The sequence below is a fragment of the Humulus lupulus genome, chromosome 4 (assembly GCF_963169125.1).
Source record: "Humulus lupulus chromosome 4, drHumLupu1.1, whole genome shotgun sequence".
Lineage (NCBI taxonomy): Eukaryota > Viridiplantae > Streptophyta > Magnoliopsida > Rosales > Cannabaceae > Humulus > Humulus lupulus.
In genome coordinates, this window is record NC_084796.1 from 237,883,638 (window position 1) to 237,902,366 (window position 18,729).

At 32.2% G+C, this 18,729-nt stretch overlaps 2 protein-coding genes across 2 annotated transcripts; both read left to right on the forward strand.

Annotated features, from left to right (window-relative positions):
- The first annotated feature begins 6,736 nt into the window (after positions 1-6,736).
- On the forward strand, positions 6,737-11,833 carry LOC133831372 (transcription factor bHLH48-like). Its single transcript, XM_062261638.1, has 7 exons — positions 6,737-7,562; positions 7,673-7,792; positions 7,884-7,949; positions 9,791-9,859; positions 10,256-10,327; positions 10,969-11,185; positions 11,441-11,833. The coding sequence occupies exons 1-7, from the start codon at positions 7,062-7,064 to the stop codon at positions 11,476-11,478; spliced, it is 1,083 nt and encodes a 360-aa protein (XP_062117622.1). The 5' UTR covers positions 6,737-7,061; the 3' UTR covers positions 11,479-11,833.
- Positions 11,834-12,395: 562 nt separating this feature from the next.
- On the forward strand, positions 12,396-17,134 carry LOC133831373 (exopolygalacturonase). Its single transcript, XM_062261639.1, has 3 exons — positions 12,396-13,194; positions 15,421-15,752; positions 16,470-17,134. The coding sequence occupies exons 1-3, from the start codon at positions 12,638-12,640 to the stop codon at positions 16,955-16,957; spliced, it is 1,377 nt and encodes a 458-aa protein (XP_062117623.1). The 5' UTR covers positions 12,396-12,637; the 3' UTR covers positions 16,958-17,134.
- The last annotated feature ends 1,595 nt before the right edge of the window (positions 17,135-18,729 follow it).

Sequence of the window (18,729 nt, forward strand, 5' to 3'; positions counted from 1 at the left end):
CATGATACCATGACAAAAATCATGAGATTCCATCTAACAACCAACTGATGATTGATGGAGTTACCCATGTTTTTATTAATAACTTAATATTCTTAAACTTATTCGATGCGTGACACCATACTCCAATAAACTTAATTGTTGTGAATGTTTTAAAAATGAGATAACATATTTGATATCAATCGGAACGTAATTATTTTGCTATTTACTTGTGAATATAAATTCATCACTCCCAAGTACACCACCCTTTTAAAACTTCTTGATTTTTTGGAGCATAGCCCCACTTTGGTACGTATCACTATCAGTGTAATGTTTCTGAACCGGAATTAATAGCTTTATAATCTGAAAAATGCACAAAAACTATTTTTAGTAAAAAAAAAAAAAACCAAAAGAATATGAATCTGTGAGATTAATCGATGACCATCAAATATGTATATTAGTATAAAAAAAAGTCATCAAAACCTATTGAAACAACAACTAAGAACTTCACTTCAATGGTCATTAAATCCCATCAAATCCTATTGAACATGGCTAATAGATTTATTAATTATGGAATCCTCTTTACCTAAATCTTCAATGGTTATTGAATTCCATTAAAACACATTAAACGTTCTCATATGTCATCGAAATTCTATTGAATCTCTTGAATCTTTTGTGTCCATACAAAATAACAAATTAAAAAAAAAACAATTAATAAACACTTCAAACTCTAGTAATCTTGATGCCTCTATTTTCTTTTCAAGACCTTGATACCTCTATTAAATCTCATCAAACACTTAAAAAAATCAATCATTTAGTACTTAACAATTTTTTTTTGCTTAATTTAATTGATTTTCAATAGATTTTGATATAAGATTTTAAGAAAAATAGTAAAAAAAAAAAAAAAGTCCCCCAATTTTTTCTTTCTTTTTTTTTTTTTTGTGCAAAGAATCTTGAAACAAGATAAGGTTTTACATTAAGTTGAGTTGCACCATACTATATCAAGTCACTATCATAGTGGCATCACCAATATGTTTGTATGTTGTAAGTTCACCTAGAGCCTTTACTCTCTCCAATTCACCATTGGAACTTACTTTGAAAGTGAAAGATTCCTTTACCCAATACTTTTCTGATGTCACGTGAAGGAAGTTACACTCACTAGCACTACTAACACTAACACCAACACTAGCACTAGCACTAGCACAATGCTATTACATTACATTACACTACTCCCTTTGTAGCTGAGACAAAGGGTCCCCTTGTTCAACCCTTGTTGGAAGGTCATAGGTTTTTATGCCCTTAACAAGGACAAAGTTCACCCACAAAATTAACTAATGGCAGCCTTTGAATCCCATGAAATTGGAAAATATCTAATTATATAACCCTTGATTCACTTGGTTGACTCCTTATTTCTCTATCCCTTTTTGTTTTAAAGAAAGTGGGAAAAAAATGAACCAAGCAAACAAAAAAAGAAAAAGAAAACCATATATTTACAATTACTAAATCTAATTTTATCTCATTTGTATTTAAAGTTACCATAGCGTAGAATAAAAGTATTTTATTTTATATTAATTAAGATTTTTTCCTTTTACTTTAGGAAGGGAAATTGAAACTTAGGACATCTTCTTTACTAGGAGAAGTATATAACCACTAAGTTATACCTATAATTACCATTTTTTTAATTATTTTTTTCTTCATATCAAGCTTAACTTTGAAAATAAAAAGATAAATGTATTTATATATAAAGGAACACTCTCCCTCATGTCCCTAAATTTTTTATGAGGAAAAGGAAAGGAGGGGACTACGATGGTAGCTACTTTTCATGTGTGTCACCTAGAAGCTCCAACCCTACTAAAAAATATTTGCTGAGAATCTATGGGGTTGCATCCCCAAACGGCCGGTGGAGTGCATCATTTGTACCCCAACAAAAAAACTAGCAAGAACAATATTCTGAAGCCAATGGCAGAGCATTTTGAACCCCAATTGAACAACTACCATGTCCAGACCAAACCCACAACCCCAAGCATCCAAAATAACAACATTGTCACTAGACCACTTCTTGGCTATATCAACCAATTTTAGTACTTAATGCACTTAAGCTCTAAAAAAATTACAATATTTTAAAGGAATATTACCTAAGTCAACCGAACACCCTTCAATTATGGTGCATTTGGAAAGCCGCCTGTAATTGAAATTGAGTGTAATTCGGAGTAATTAATTGATTTGACATATTTGTCTGACCATATAATTACATAGTAACTATACACTTAGAGGTAATTGAGAGGTCCCAATTACACTTTTCAATTCTCATAATCCCCATAAGAATTGGATGTAATTACACATTATAATTACTAATTAATATCAACTTAAAATAATATTTATTATATAATATTATTTTTTTATGTAATTACTAACTATTTTTCTAAATACGACCATATGAATCTATAAATAATTAACACTTGACATTCAAACACATTTTTAATATTTCCAAAGTTGAAACTCACATTTTTTTGCTTGTCACCTACAATATTTTGTCATAAGAATTTAGAGGTGCCAAATAAACTTACTTCCTTCTTCTTGAATGCTATTGACAACTAATTATTAGAGGAAGTTAATGTGACAAAAGTGAGTAAGAATATTTATTTAGTATCTCCAACTTTTAAAGACTAAATAATATCAATTACATGCAAAATGTGTATTAAAAAATAGAAGTAGGTTTTTGAGACCTAGCGATTCATATTAAGAAAAAAAATCTAAAAGCTTTTTTCTTTTTATTTTGGTTGAAGGAAGATAAATTGCATATAAATTTTTTTTTTCTTCCAAAAAAAAGTCTATAAATATTAAAAGTTACCAAGAAAAATAGTGTATTTAATATTTTTCATTAAAAAAATGTATTATTTAATAGCTTAATTTTTTTTAGTAAAGTTAATAACTTTGGAAATTTCAGGGCCATACCGATGGGGCTTTTTGTGTTTTCAACCCGTGAATAATTTTCGGCGCAATTTTTTTTAATGACCGTATATATTGTAGTTATTTAGAGCATCCTGCAAAATTTTCAGAAAATTCCGAATAATTTATAGTGCCAAAAACTAGTTTAAAAACAGATTGTTGCACGTGTGACTAATTTTTTTATGCGCGTGGAAAATAGCATGTTTGAACCTAGTTTTCGGCATTGTAAATTATTCATAATTTTCTGAAAATTTTGCAGGATGCTCTAAATAACTACAATATACACGATCATAAAAGAAATCGCGCTGAAAATTATTCACGGGTTGGAAATACAAAAGAGCCCCATGGGTGGGACTCTTTTTGAAGCCCCAATCCTCCACTAACTTTATATATACACACCAAATTTTAGGACAATTATTCTATAAGGGTTTCACTTTAAGCCCTACCGGTGGGGCTCTCAGTGTTCTCGACACGTGAACAGTTTTCGACGCGATTTTTTTTATGACCGTGTATATTGTAGCTATTTAGAGCATCCTGCAAATTTTCATAAAATTTTGAATAGTTTACAGTTCTAAAAACTAAGTTCAAACATGTTGTTGCATGCGTGACTAATTTTTTTTATGCGTGTAGAAAACACATGTTTAAACCTAATTTTTGGTACTGTAAACTATTTAGAATTTTCTGAAAATTTGCAGATGCTCTAAACAACTACAATATACACGGTCATAAAAAAAAATCGTGTCGAAAACTGTTCACGGGTCGAGAACACTGAAGAGCCCCACTGGTAAGGCTTAAAGTGAAGTCCCTGTAGGAGAATTGTCCCAAAATTTTATTATTCCTTATAAATTTTACCAATACACAAAAATAAAAAATAAATTATTTTAAAATAAACTATGAGTTTTCATATATTTCTTTTAATTGTTAAAGTGAATACCAATTTTATTTTATTTATTTTTTAAAATTCATCTCATTTACTTTATAGACAAATTGTAACTAAAATGGTGAAAATGCAAAAATTTACATAAACAATTTTTAATCACTCATTAAAAATAAGTAAGCAAATAGCTTTGTTAATCAAATCTTAATTTCACTAAATTGTTTGAGTTGAGGCAGCTGAAGTCAATTGCTAAATTTAATATATAATAGCAGCCAGTAGTGGCTGGCTTCCACCAAAAGAAACAAAAATTTATGTGACATAAAACAGATTTAGTAATTAAAATATTGTCATGTAATAATTGAACTAATCACTACTTAATCATACTTACTACAAAATCAAATCTCGTCAAAAAGAAGGGACACGTGTCAAATACAGAAGACACGAACGTCAGAGTAACAATTTTCCACCAAACATAGCGTCAGAAATCACCCTCTTTCATCATTACCATTACTATTATTATTATTATTTTGCCATGCACAAATAAAGAAGAAGAATAATAATAATAATAGAAATAATGAAAGTGAAAAATAAAAAATAAAAAAAATAAAATTATTTATTTATATAAAATATAAATGTAGAAAATGATGGGTCATGTTGTATTATTAAAAACTGTGTCGGGCCTTGGTTTGTGTACGGTCCCCGCTATACAAGACCAAACGCACTGTTTTTACGGCCCAATGTTCTCTTTCCACTTTTATACTCTTCCTAACTTGTGTACCCAATGAATAAATACCGTATTGGTCAAAATGACTTGTTTTATTTTTTGAACTTATTTTATACTCTTAATTTTGATAAATTTTTTACAAAATAACATATGGTACTTTAGACAGACGTTATTTTATAAAAAAAATATTAAAATTAAACCAAAACTTCAATAAATATATAACAAATTATAGTTATTAGTATTTTTCTATTTAGTTTTTAGCCAATACCAGATACCAAAAAGTCCATTCTTATGTTGCTAAAAATGGAAGTTAGTAAATTAGTAGTACACTCTTCAAACTAGTGGTAGTGTATGATGTAATCACCATCTACATGTATTTAATTAATTTATTCATATTTTGGATTGTGTCTTGTGTCATTTCATAAATTATTAGTAATCTTATCATGCCAATTCATGCTTGCATTGTATTTATTCATCTTTTGTATATTTATAATAGATTTAGAATAAACAATATTTGTTTCTCACCTAATCATGTTAAAGTTTGATATTTTTAATTTTTTTTATAATATGTGGTATATTTATAATAATAAAATTTTAAAATAGTGATATAATTATCTATGTGTGGTATTTGCAAAATATGTGGTAATATAAGAGTCAAATATATCTCATTGTTACTATTATTATTCAAAATTAATGTGCTTATATGATTTTTGTTGGTTTTTCTTTTCCATAAAAGATAGATGATGGGTTCATCAATTTATTTTTTCAGCACTTGCTTCTTATCATTGTTGAATCAAAGTTTACTCAGTATATTTATATTTGTAAATATTTATTAAGTTTTGATGTCCAATTTTCTAATGTCTTACCTAAGATATTTAAATATCATTTTAATTATAAAATTTATCTGAATAAACTATACTTCTACCATGTTAATTCTTAGAGTATGTTTAGTTAAAGATAGTGGAATGGAAACCATTTTCATTCGATTATTTTGTTTGGTTGCTTTATAAAATATTAGAACGATATTTCAATGAAATGACTTTCCAACATTTTGGTAGAATAACTATTTCATTCAAAAGTTGAAGAAAATACCATTCCAATGCTTAAATTAATAAATAAAAATTATTATGTTTTCTTACTCATATGAAAACTTGTTCCATTCTATTTCTATTCATATTCCGGGTATTCCCATTAGCATCTTATTTATTTGTTTTTATTTCTCCCAACCAAACATAGTAACTAGCATTAAGAATTGTTAATTATTGAAGGAGTAATTGACAAATTTACATTTTAATATAGGAGTATTTGCGGCATAAATACTTAATATTTTACACTTGTTACAGTTAAATGCCGAATATTTTAATTTTATGTCAAAAATATACAATGTTTAATATATGTTAAGATAAATATTAATCATTATTCTTTGCGACAAAAATACCCAAAGTTGCTAGAACTTTACTTTTATCAATACCTACTCTGTTGGAGCTGTTAAGTATTGACTCAACAGATATGTATAATTTCGTAATTTATGTATTTTTATTATCAAAATATGTATTTTTTAAAATTTGAATGAATTTAAAATGTCTTTTTAATTTATTTTTCTAATTTAAAATATTATGAAACGAAGCGATTACAAAATGACAAATATTTGTTTAGTCAATATGTTTAACAACTCAAACAAATAAAGTATTCATAAAAGTAATGTTTTAGCAACTTTCGTTATTTTTGCGTCTTTAACCTATATTGAACAATGATTATTTATGCTCAAATAATCCTTTTACATATAAAGTCATCGAAAAATTCTTAGAAAAGTCACTTATCAAACCTATATCAACCCTCGTCAACTAAGTATCAATGTAGTTATATAGACTCCTCTACAGCGACTTCTTAAAAGGAAAGCCTTTTTAATAAAAATAAAAATACAAATAATATACAAAGCATCACATTATTGCATGCAATTGCAAATTACTTTATTAAAATTTGTTTTAATTTGACAAAATTACTTTATTACTTTTTCAAGAACATAAGTTCTTTTTTAATAATAATAATAATAAAAAGTTCTACAGCAGAAAATGAAGATAAAAATAATAATGTAATGTGGGAGTGGTCCCTCCCCCAAAAAAAATTATTTAAAAGAAAAAACGATTTTATTATTTTTATTAAAAAAAAGAACTCAACTAACTGTAGATATAAAAATACAAAGAGGAAAAAAGTGGTATAATTGAACAATGGCAGTGGCCACTCAAAGCAACGTTGCTTTCGATAGACTTCAAATGGCTGAGAAGTAATCTCTCTCTGAGCAAAACCCAGATACGAACACTTACACCGCCAATTTAACCACCACTATTCTTCATTCCATATATACATTCCTCCACACATATACATTTATATACTTACCTCTCTTTGATTAGTGTCCAATTCCACAACGTAGTAGGGTTTGTTTTGGACTCAAATTTGCTTGAGAGGGAGCGGTTTTGAAGCTGAATTCGATTGAGTTCAGCTGAATTTTCAATTGGGTTTCGATTGGTTACATTTATGGAGAATTTATCTGCCTTGACCTTAACCGAATCCGGGTCAATTGGAGTCGGGCTCCAAATTGGGGAATCCGGGTTTGATTCGGTCCAATTCGGGGAAGAAATACAGAGACTGATCACCGTATCGCCGGAGAACGCGAGTTCCTTCACGGCGCTTTTGGAACTACCGGCGACCCAAGCCATGGAGCTTCTTCACCATGTGCCGGAATCCGACGGAGCTAAAGTGGCCGTCGATCCGCACCCCAAACCCTTCCCGCAACAACCGTTCGGTTCCAATCTGACATTTCTTTCTGACCCCGCGTTGATTGAACGCGCCTCCAAGTTTTCTGTCTTCGCCGGCGAACACTCCCCGGAGACGACGAGCTCGGTTCCTTCGAACTCGAGCGCTAATTTGGAGAAGGTAAAGAACGAGCCTACAGAGACAGATTCGAACCCGAACTCATCGCAGCCGTTGGTTTCGGATCAGAAGCCCTTAATGAAGAGGAAGGAGCGAGAAAAGAAGGTCAGACAAAAATTAGGGTTTTCTAGGGTTCCCCTTTCGAGGCAAAATTATGGGTCTTGGAAAGTCAATTGAAGTGATTTTTTATTGTTTTTTGGTCTCTGAAAATTCAGGCGAAGGTTTCTTCGAAGAAAAGCAAGAATGAAAGCAAAGAAGACGCCGAGAAGCTTCCTTACGTTCATGTTCGAGCCCGTCGTGGTCAAGCTACTGATAGCCATAGCTTAGCAGAGCGAGTAATCTCTTATTAAACTTAAGCCCATTTTAATTAGTGACTAATTTTGATTAATGACTGATAAAAGCTTTCCTTTTATGGTATCATTACAGGCTAGGAGAGAAAAGATTAATGCTCGGATGAAGTTACTACAGGAGCTGGTTCCTGGATGCAGCAAGGTTGGTATTTTGTTTTAAGGTTTTAATTAGTCATATTCTTATAATTATCAAAAAAGTTGATTGTGATTTGGTTGATATATTATATTCATAAACATCTCTCTCAATATGATTTGAAAAAGGCTAATTATGTGTTTTAAGATTATGTGCCTTTTAATAACGGTTTTGTCATTAGAACCTTTTCTCAAAAGCACTTCTTCCCTCTTGCCTTTTTTTTTTAAAAAATAAAAAAATAAAAAATATGATTATTATTCTTTTGGGTCCCTATTTTATTTTTCTTTTATGATAATTAGTGCTTGCTTGCTTTTGTACCAAGAAAAGTGCTTGACGAGTGGCTCCCAGTAGCAGGATCAGTTTTTACTGCAGTTCATCTCTTTTCGTTTTCTGGGATTTTTTTTTGGGGAACATTGGGGGTTGGGGTTCGGTGAAATGTCCCTTTTGAGGTTAGAATAGGCATTTTAAAATTATTGATCTCTCATTTAATTACTTATTTTTGGTTGTTCTTCTTCATTGTGACATAAATATCGGTTTTAGAGATTGTGATACCTATTATAACAAAAACAGAAATTGGGGGAAAGAAAAAGACTTTGGCTAAACTTGTACTAAACTTGATTTGGAATGACTATTTTACCCTTGGGGGAGACAGATGTAATGGGCGATGAGACCAAACATGTTTGATGGTGATGCATTACTATTATTATAAGTCTGGTATCCATCCTTGGTTGGATGACGGACAAGGATGGAGAAAGAAAACCTCTTTTAACAAATGCCAACCAAACGCCATGACCTAACTTGCTGTGGGGACCTGACGTGATAGTCCTGTTAGCCAATTTATTTTACTCTGTTCTTTTTATTATTTATTTTTAATATGAGCTACATGTATGTGTAGCCTTAGCTGATAAATGGAAAGGATTGTGTGTAACTTTTGGTCTTGGTATACTAAATGAGATGACCCCCAAATTGACCAGGACAAGATGCTATTAAACAGAATCAGCCAATAAATATTTTGTTTTGGGACCACCAATAATGATTTTCTGAAGTTTCAGAAGTAGGGGTGAAGTTTTTGAATGGTTTTAAATATATTAGTATTAATTGCTCTCTCAGCACTTATTTGCAATTTCACTGTCTTACACAGTAATTTGCATTCTGTTGGTCTATTGAGCTGGTTGATGACAGCAAGCTGGGACCGTACGTTCAATATAATGTACTTTGGGATTTTCTTGAGGGGTTAAAGGTCAACACTGGGGCACCAATTTACTCCTTTGGTTTCATTGTTTGAACTGGAGTCTGGATCTAGTTCTTCCGTACCATCACTTGTGACTATGCCCCACCATGATAAAATCCATTAACGTTTCCAATAATTGTAGTAACACAAGTCATCAGGAGATTCAATTCACATATATCACACATATAGCTAGTCAGAGTGGTAAGTGGGGTGGAATTAGGTGGATGACCTTTCTTACACTCAAGATTCAAGTGACTAAAGCTAAAAGACTTTTGATTCACCTAGTGTTGTATTTTGAAATCTTATGTATGTAATTTTAGTCGAGATTATTTTCCAAGTACTGATTATGCCTTGCTATGTTGTTCACCTACACCTAAAAAGGCTAGTAAAGCCAAAATAACAAATGAGGACCTGACATATTTTTATCATAGGGGGATGAGAGAAGCTTGTACTAACTACTTAATGATCCATCTGGTGGATTGAGGAGTTAAGCAAGCAACTCTCTAGTTAGGTGTTAACTGTTGTATAAGCATATGCACCTTGGAAATTTATGTAAAAACTTAAACTTGTTTAAACCACTTTGTGGGTTCTAAGATTTAAGTTGATTTTCGTTTTGCAGATTTCGGGAACAGCATTAGTTCTGGATGAAATCATCAACCATGTACAATCCCTACAACGTCAAGTAGAGGTCAGACTTGCTTAATTCTTATCCTTGCATGTATTTGTCTTGTCAAACAAAACAACATCATAAAAGTAATATTCTCACAGTGATTGTTGGTCTTTCATGCCATAAAGAAATATATACTATTAGAAATTGAAATTTATCTTTCTTGAATATTACGACTAGATAATGCATCTCCTATGAGTAAAATGCTGTCATTCCATTCCAAAATGAATTGCCTACTTTAGTTTTTGAACCTGTTTGATAGCATTCTGATTTTAAACGCCAAAACATGTTTTCATCACGAGGTTCCAAAAGCCTGTTAAGCTTCTATAGCAATGGTCTCTAGTTCACATGCTCAGTAGTTATATATTATTTCTCTTTTATTTCCTTGTTCTTGATCTTTGCTTTTTTCCACTTCAGTTCTTATCAATGAGACTCGCGGCAGTTAACCCGAGAATTGATTTCAACCTTGACAGTATACTGGCTACTGCTGTAAGTTTTCACAGTGCACTTTATTTTCTTCATCATTTATCATACATGCAGTAAAATCAGGAACTGTAGATCTGCCGAGTCTGGTATTGTTGTATTAGACAATATATCTCTTGTGTGCATATACGTGTAGTCAGGATTAAACACGTATTGCATATACTTGTATATTTAACAATCAAGGAAGATTACCAACTTACAATTTTATTTGGTAAATTGCAAAATTGAACCTTTTGGATTCTAATATTCCTCACGTATGGTTTTAGTTACGATCACAATATAAATGACAGCATGCCACTCTTAATATGAGAAGACAGTCAGCACAACTCCCTTAGGACTTTTGAAGTTGTAGGTTCCTTGGACGAGATCTTTACTTGTGTACAAGCTAGAATGTTCTGATTTCCTTTTTAGGGGAAAAGAGGATGGATTCAAATCTAGTATAATAGGCTACACTATAAAAGGGTAGCTTTGTTCTTTACCCCAAGTCCCAACTCCTTTGTCAAGTTGATTCTTTCATATATACTTGTGGCGTAGCTATGTTTTCTAGTTGGGATATGAAGACTGAGCTGTCACATATGTCAAATTTTGTTCTCAATTGCATAGGGTTGCTATGATTGTATGTCACTGATATATTCGTTATTCTCCAGAACTTGCAGAATGGATCTGTAATGGAAGGTAATTTGCCCAATATGGTTTCGCCTCTGATGTGGCCAGAGTTCCCTCTCAATGGAAACAGACAGCAGTATCAACAGCAATGGCACTTAGATGCCCTTCAGCAGCCACTTTGGGGGAGAGAGGAAGATAGTCATACTTTCGTCACGCCAGAGAACTCACTTTTGACTTACGACTCTTCAGCAAATTCAGGTTACTTACAACATATTACCTCTCTAAATTAACATCATAGAATACTAGTAAACTTAACAATTTGTCTTAATTTACCAACCAGTTAATGTTTTTGCTTTGTTAGACACTACTTTGAAACCACATGAAAAGGATTTTATTGACAGACACTACTTTGTTAGACACTGTTCTTATGCAAGAAACAATATATGTAGTTTGCCATTTCTTATAAGAAAACAATGAAATTAACACAATTTCTTGCTTCTTGTTTGTTGACAGCGTCACTGCACTCGAGCCAATTGAAGATGGAGCTGTGAAAGAGCATAGTAGAGAGTTCTTCTAGTAGTAGCTAATAGTGTATATATCAGATATAGCATTAGCATTTAGCATGAGGTAGAAGTGAGATTATGCCTCAAAATTTCATGGCGGGTTTGCCATGAGCTAGCTCTATTTGTTCGAGTCAGCTAAGTTCCTTCACCTAGAGGGAAAAGAAATTTGGTATATGCCAATTCTTATATCATTATTATTATTATTATCACTACTTAATAAGTATATATACGTACTAACTCTTTAGGATCACTCAATCTAGATACTTATTTTGTGAGATGATTGATTGATTCTTACTGTAAAATCATTGAATGAACTATTATTGAAGTTTTCCTTTTCTCCAAACTCCTGTTGTGTTGAGATCTTATCTGAGTATTTCTTTACAATGTGCTTCTTCTCCATTGTTTATTTATTCCCTTTTAGTTATCATAAGATCAATGCCCCCAAAGTTCATCAACACACCTCTCCCTTGGAGCTTTACGTTACATACTTGGCAAGGAAACACTTGGCAACATTATCAATGTTTTAATTACTCTTTTGACCTCATCAAGTTCATCTTTGACCCACCCACCCACCTTCATTATTGTTCTCAAATCCTTTCATTATAGCAAAATTCAATCTTGGGAAATCATTAAAATTATTATTTTTCAAGATTTTGTACAACTCAATCAAATATAAAATTCCCGAATTTCAAGTAAACTACCAGGTATAAGAAATGGATGTAATCAATAATCAATGCTTGAATGTTTCAACACTCCAATTGTGACTTCTGTTTTAGTTACCCACATTTTCTTAATGTAATGATATGTGAATTTTGTATCCATATTTTAAATTAGGCATACGACAACATAAGTTGTTAACTAAAACAGTTAACAGTCTTAATATAATAATACTTACCTCAAATTTAAGGTAAGTTTAAACTAACAAAGGAATTGATAAAGTATTAAAACAGTTAGTAACTACAAATTTATTTTAATTATAGTAAAATAAAATAAAAAAATAATTATGAAATTATTAAATTTACTGTCTTCTCTCACTATTTTTGGAGTAGTATGTGGTTTTAAGTTTCAACTCCAAACATAGTCAAACTACTGTATCTATCCATATCATTATATCAGAACAAAGAAGCAGAGGACTCACCTTCAAACAATGGCCAATCTTTATCCAGCAATTATAATCCTTTTCCTGTTCCTACTCGTCCCCACCCAATCCAATCACCACAAGTCACCACAAACAATTTCCGTCACCGACTTCGGCGCCACCGGCGAAGGCCTTCGCTACGACACCGCCGCAATCCAATCCGCCATCGACGCTTGCTCTGGGTGCGGAAGATGCCGCGTCGTTTTCCCTCCGGGTACTTACCTCACGGCCACGCTCCGCCTCAAATCCGGCGTCGTATTGGAAGTTGGAGTGGGCGCGACTATACTCGGCGGCACTAGGATCAAGGACTACCCTAGGGAGCAATCGAAGTGGTACGTGGTGCTGGCGGAGAATGCCACCGATGTGGGGATCACCGGCGGCGGAGTGATCGACGGGCAGAGCATGGCGTTTGTGGAGAGGTTCGATGTGAGGAAGAATGTGATGGTGAGCTGGAATCGCACCGGGGCCTGCTCCGGGGACGAGTGTAGGCCCCGGCTGGTTGGATTCATTGGTTGCAAAAACGTTGTCGTTTCGAACGTTATCCTAAACAAGCCCGCTTACTGGTGGTAAGTATAACTTCATTAGTTTTGTTTTTAACATGATAAGTTTTTGGATATTTGCCAGATCAGTTGTTTATTTTTTTAACCCTTTTTCTTTTAAATTAAAATAGAGTAACAAATAATTATTTGTTGTTAGAATTTTTTTAACAGAGCGATGATTAAAATTACAAAAGTTTAGTGTCTAGTTATATTCATTAATTTATTAGGTATTCATAAAAGTATTCAATTCATCAATCACCTTTAAAAATAGTTTTTGTATTTCCTCAAATTAATATATTAATTTTCTTATATTATTGTTATTGTATCTTTATATGGGTTTAATTTATTAATGAGTATTACCGTAAAATATAGAATAATTTTGAGAACAAACTAATTATATACTTGACAAAAGAAAATACTTTTCAAACACCCAAAATATCTATAAAAAACAATTTTAAATAATTTTTATTTATACACCATAATTTATCTAAAAATTTGGGATAAGAAAATCTCAATTTTGCTCTTGAAAAGTTGAGAATTTTGTTAAAAAATTAGCAATAAAAATTTAATTGCTATTATTTTTAAAAAAATTTAAGGGCTTAATAACAATAATAAATTATTAAATAGTGAAAAAAATTAAGGGTATTAAATTAATGTCCATAAAAAAACCATAAAATTTTGTTTGGAATAGCAAAACTGCTATAACAATAAATTATAGGGTTTTGTTTGTAGTTACTGGGAATATACAATATTCCATTGAAACATTGTAAAGGCTTGGGATGTTTATGTCAACTTCCCTGTAATACTGCCCAAGCTGTCTTCTCTGCTTTTCTTTCATTAAGTTTTTAGTGGTCCTAGCCTCCTGGGACCTTCACAGCTTCGAGGCGATTTTAGGGCTCTCGACTAAAACTGATAAGCTTTCGCTTCCATGTGCAACATGATAATTCTTCATCATCATCATTTTTCTTCTTCTTTTTTTCTTTATTATTTTTTTTTGAACAACCATGTTTGTCAATATTCTAGGACAATTGGCCAATTGGGGTTGTCAAATAATAGTTGCTTGTGTTATTGGTCCAGGAACTAAGAAAAAAAAAATTGAAGCCCCCACATGACATGTGTTTATGATGTTACATTCATTTTATTTTTAGTTAATATATTATTTCCTTTCAAAAGCCCAAGCTAAGTTGTAGCTATTAATATGATATACCTACACATCAGCAAGGACCCCCCATAAGATGATATAAAATATCCTAGATGTTTGTCCCTTAACAGCATTGTTAATCAGTGTGCATCAATACAAAACAGCTTCCTTAAACTTATTTGATGTCTACATAATCATATGAACTATTAACTTAAAATGCTTTCGGAGAATGGATATAGCTGTTAAACATTGTGCTCAAGCTGCTTGGCTTGGCACGTGCTTGTAGGGCCTATTTCGTAGTTATCCTTTCAACATTGATTGCTAGGCCTCTATTGAGATCGGGTTTCTTTCAATTGTTTTTTGGTGTACAAGTTTGTGAGTTGGGAATTACTTACTGAGGCCCTTTCAATCTTTATCCACACAGAGAGATATAACAGCACCTGAAAACATATGGGGTCCATAAAAGGAATCACTGGTTCGATTTTTGTGTGTAGCTAATTCTTTAGAAGTGGCAAATTGACATAGCCAACTTGTGAGATGAAGATTCCAAGAGAACAAAATTAGTGACATGAGGATGGCCATCCTTGTCTGTCACTTTATTCACGCTGCCCTTCTGTTTTCTTTCCTTTTCAAACTTTTATCATTCTTTTTTCTAAAGTGATGAATGATTTTATCATTGTTCTTGGTTGAAATCATGTTAACACTTTTAACACCGGGTTAAATAATACAACTGCACCATATTCCGTTTCCTTGGCATTTCTATCTTCTTATGGGATGAGTTGTACGGTCTAACTTTGAGATAATATGTGATTTAGAATCATGCCACATTCTTTTGTGTGCAGATTTGGTAAACTGTTGGTCAAAAACTTAATAATGTCTTCAAATAATTTATCATTTTCACAAGAATCTTATGAGCAATGATTGAAGATTGTATTTGATTCAACAATTAAAACTGACATTTGTTTACTGATATTGACTTGATTGTTGTACCTGATCATTCATATTCGCTGATATTGTTTAAACTGGATAGTCACATGTGGCTTTAACTTTTAAGTGATCTTTTGATGTTTGATTCTGGCCATTTACCTGATGAAGTTATTGCATAATCGCAGTTTGCACATAGTACGGTGTGAAAACATATCCATTAATGATGTTTCAATCTATGGAGATTTTAACACACCAAATAATGATGGTATTGACATTGAGGATTCAAATAATACAATTATTACAAGATGCCACATCGATACAGGAGATGATGCTATCTGTCCCAAGACATCTACTGGCCCTCTTTATAATTTAACTGCAACAGACTGTTGGATTAGGAGCAAGTCTTCAGCCATCAAATTGGGTAGTGCTAGTTGGTTTGATTTTAAGGGTCTGGTGTTTGACAATATTACTATTGTAGATTCTCACAGAGGACTGGGACTTCAGATACGTGATGGAGGTAAAATATGCCCAGCTTTCTATTTTGAATGAATTTTCTTTGTACAGAAAGAACAGTAATTTTTTCTAAGTTGAGATGAAACTTAACCCAAAAGTTTATGCATACCCAAATAGAGCAGCACTGTTACAACCACTGCACTAGTTTCCTATTATGCATTCACATTAAAAGTACTTTGAGTGATCTGACTGGTGCCTCCTAAGCATTTTTCTCAAACATTTATTTTCTTCACTCTTAGTTGTAGTACTTGCATGCCCCACTGCTCCCATGTTTTATTTGCTTTTGTTTGTAGGACAGATTAAATCATCAAGCGCAACAGAATTTTAAATATAAATACTTGAAGAACTTTATACTTCCAGTGGGGCATGTAAACATTCATTATTGTACTGCTATTATGTGACGAGTTTCGATTGTACAGAACCAATATTTTGAGTTTGGAAAACTCTAAGTTCAATTCAAGGGATACATATTGGTTACTGAGGTTTTATTGGTTCATAATGCTAAGTCATTATGCTTAATGATCTGAAGATATTGAAAGGCAAGAAATAAGCCTTAGGGCTCATATAATAATATAGTAACTAAAAGAAAATCTTATGTTCCATGTCTAATACAATACTTGTTTCTCTACAGCCTGATTTAACCTGCAATCTTCTGACCCGTGTGGTTGAAACTTTGTCATTTTATTTTCTCAATGTCCACTGATTCATTCACCTTTTGCAGGAAATGTAAGTGATGTAACCTTCTCAAACATTAACATCAACACAAGATACTACGATCCATCATGGTGGGGAAGAGCAGAGCCTATTTATGTGACTACTTGCCCAAGGCACCCAAACTCAAAGGAGGGCTCAATCTCTAACATAAACTTTGTCAACATCACTGTGAATTCTGAAAATGGCATCTTTTTATCAGGCTCTGAAGGTGGAGCACTAAGTAATCTGAGATTCATAAACATGAATGTAACTTATGAAAGATGGACAAAATATGATGGTGGACTGGTAGACTACAGACCAGGATGCCAAGGACTAGTACATCACAGCTCAGCTGGGTTGTTGATGGAACACATAAATGGATTAGAGGTTGAAAATGTTAATATGAGATGGTCTGGTGCTCGATCAAGGCGGTGGAATATACCTCTTAATTTCAAGTCTGCAACTGTAAATAACATATCCATGCTTAATTTCCATACTGGTTTGTTCAAACAGTGAAGATATAAAAGAGATTAAAAGAGGCTTACGATAATGCCACTTTTTCAACTGTTGTGAAATACACTATTTAAAGCGAAATTCTGATATTTTTCCATGAAATCTGCAAGGGTATTTGTAAAATCAATACAGTTCATTGTACAGAAAAGATTGCAATGCTCTTCAAAATTTACATGATCAGAGGCAATATTAACCTATGGTATTTTAGAATCTATCTACATGAACTGAAGGTCTCTTCTGATATCTTCAATGAAAAGAAAATTGTCTGTCTATAATTGGTCATGTACTTTGCTTCTGGGTATTTATTTTCTTAACAACCATAAGGTTTGGCTATACATGCTGAATGAAACAATACAAAAGATATAAAAATGTAAAAACATAGAGAATTTTGTCAATGGGTTACATTGTTATTATTTTGGTTATTTGCACATTTATAATGCAAATCAAACTTCAAACACATTAAAGATTGGTCAAGCATGGTTAATGGGTTAGTTGACTACCAAACCAATGGTGATTAGTTGGTGGCCAACATTGATGGATTATTTGAAGTTTTTAATCTTCAACACTCCCCTCAAATTGGTGCAATAGATTTTTCAGCTACTCATTACCATAACCAACAAAAAAAACTACTAGGATTGGTAACATGAACCATTTGGGAATTGAAAACATTAGTAACTAGTTACTGAAATGACTAAATATAACAAAAAGGGGTGAATTAGAACTTAGAAAATCTATGGGTGCACTAAGAAAAACACCCTCTAATTGTAATTGGGTGTAAATCAGAATGATTACTCAGTAATAATGAATTACTTGATAATTGAAAAGTAGCTATTAGAAGGAAAACAAAAATAGCAGAATTAGTAACCATTCAAAAATTAAAACATTACTATCAGTAACTAACACTGCTAAACATAATTAAAGAGCATGCAATAAAACTAAAAACCAGTACTTTCCCCTTAAAAAAACAACTAAAAAACTAAATCCTAGTAAAATAGTAATTAGTACTAAGAAAACATTAAACACCAACACCTAGTTACTAAAAAAAAAAAAATTGAAAAGAAACCAGCTACAAAACATAAAAATAAACAATACAATCTCATTAATAGTGCGAAGATTATGGATGTAGTGAAGAGAAAAATCCCCTTTGTGATATATTATATTATTAGGGGACGACTACAATATATCAACTAAAATGCCAGCACCGGTAGGGGTGCACACGGGTCGAATTTTTGGGTTTTGGGTGCATCGGGTTCGGGTTTTGCGGGTTGCGGGTGGAGAAAAGTGGTACCAAATCTGGTCCAAAAATTTCAGGTTTTTGTTCGGTTTCTCGAGTTTGTGGCTGGGCCTATTGGGTTTTGGCCCGAAAAGCCCAATTTTTCAAATATACCATTTTTTTACACTTTTTAAATTTTTAAGGTTTGTTTTTACAAATTAATTTTTGATTGATTTTTTTACAAATTGGGTTTTGATAAAAATTTTGAAAAAAATATAATGTCAAAAGTCCAAAGTCCAAAAACACTTAAAATACAAACAATGTCCAAATTACAAATTACAAACATAAAAAATGTCAAAAGTCCCAAAATACAACCATATAAACAAACATAAAGTCCATACACTAAAGTACATAACTAGTTAACTACAACCACAATAAAGTCCATGAAAATTCAAAATACAAAGAAAGTCCACGACCACTCCTTCCTTCCTTTTAAAATTCAAATAAAAAAACATTAAAGAAAAGAAATCAAGGAAAATAAATAACAACACAATAAGTAAAA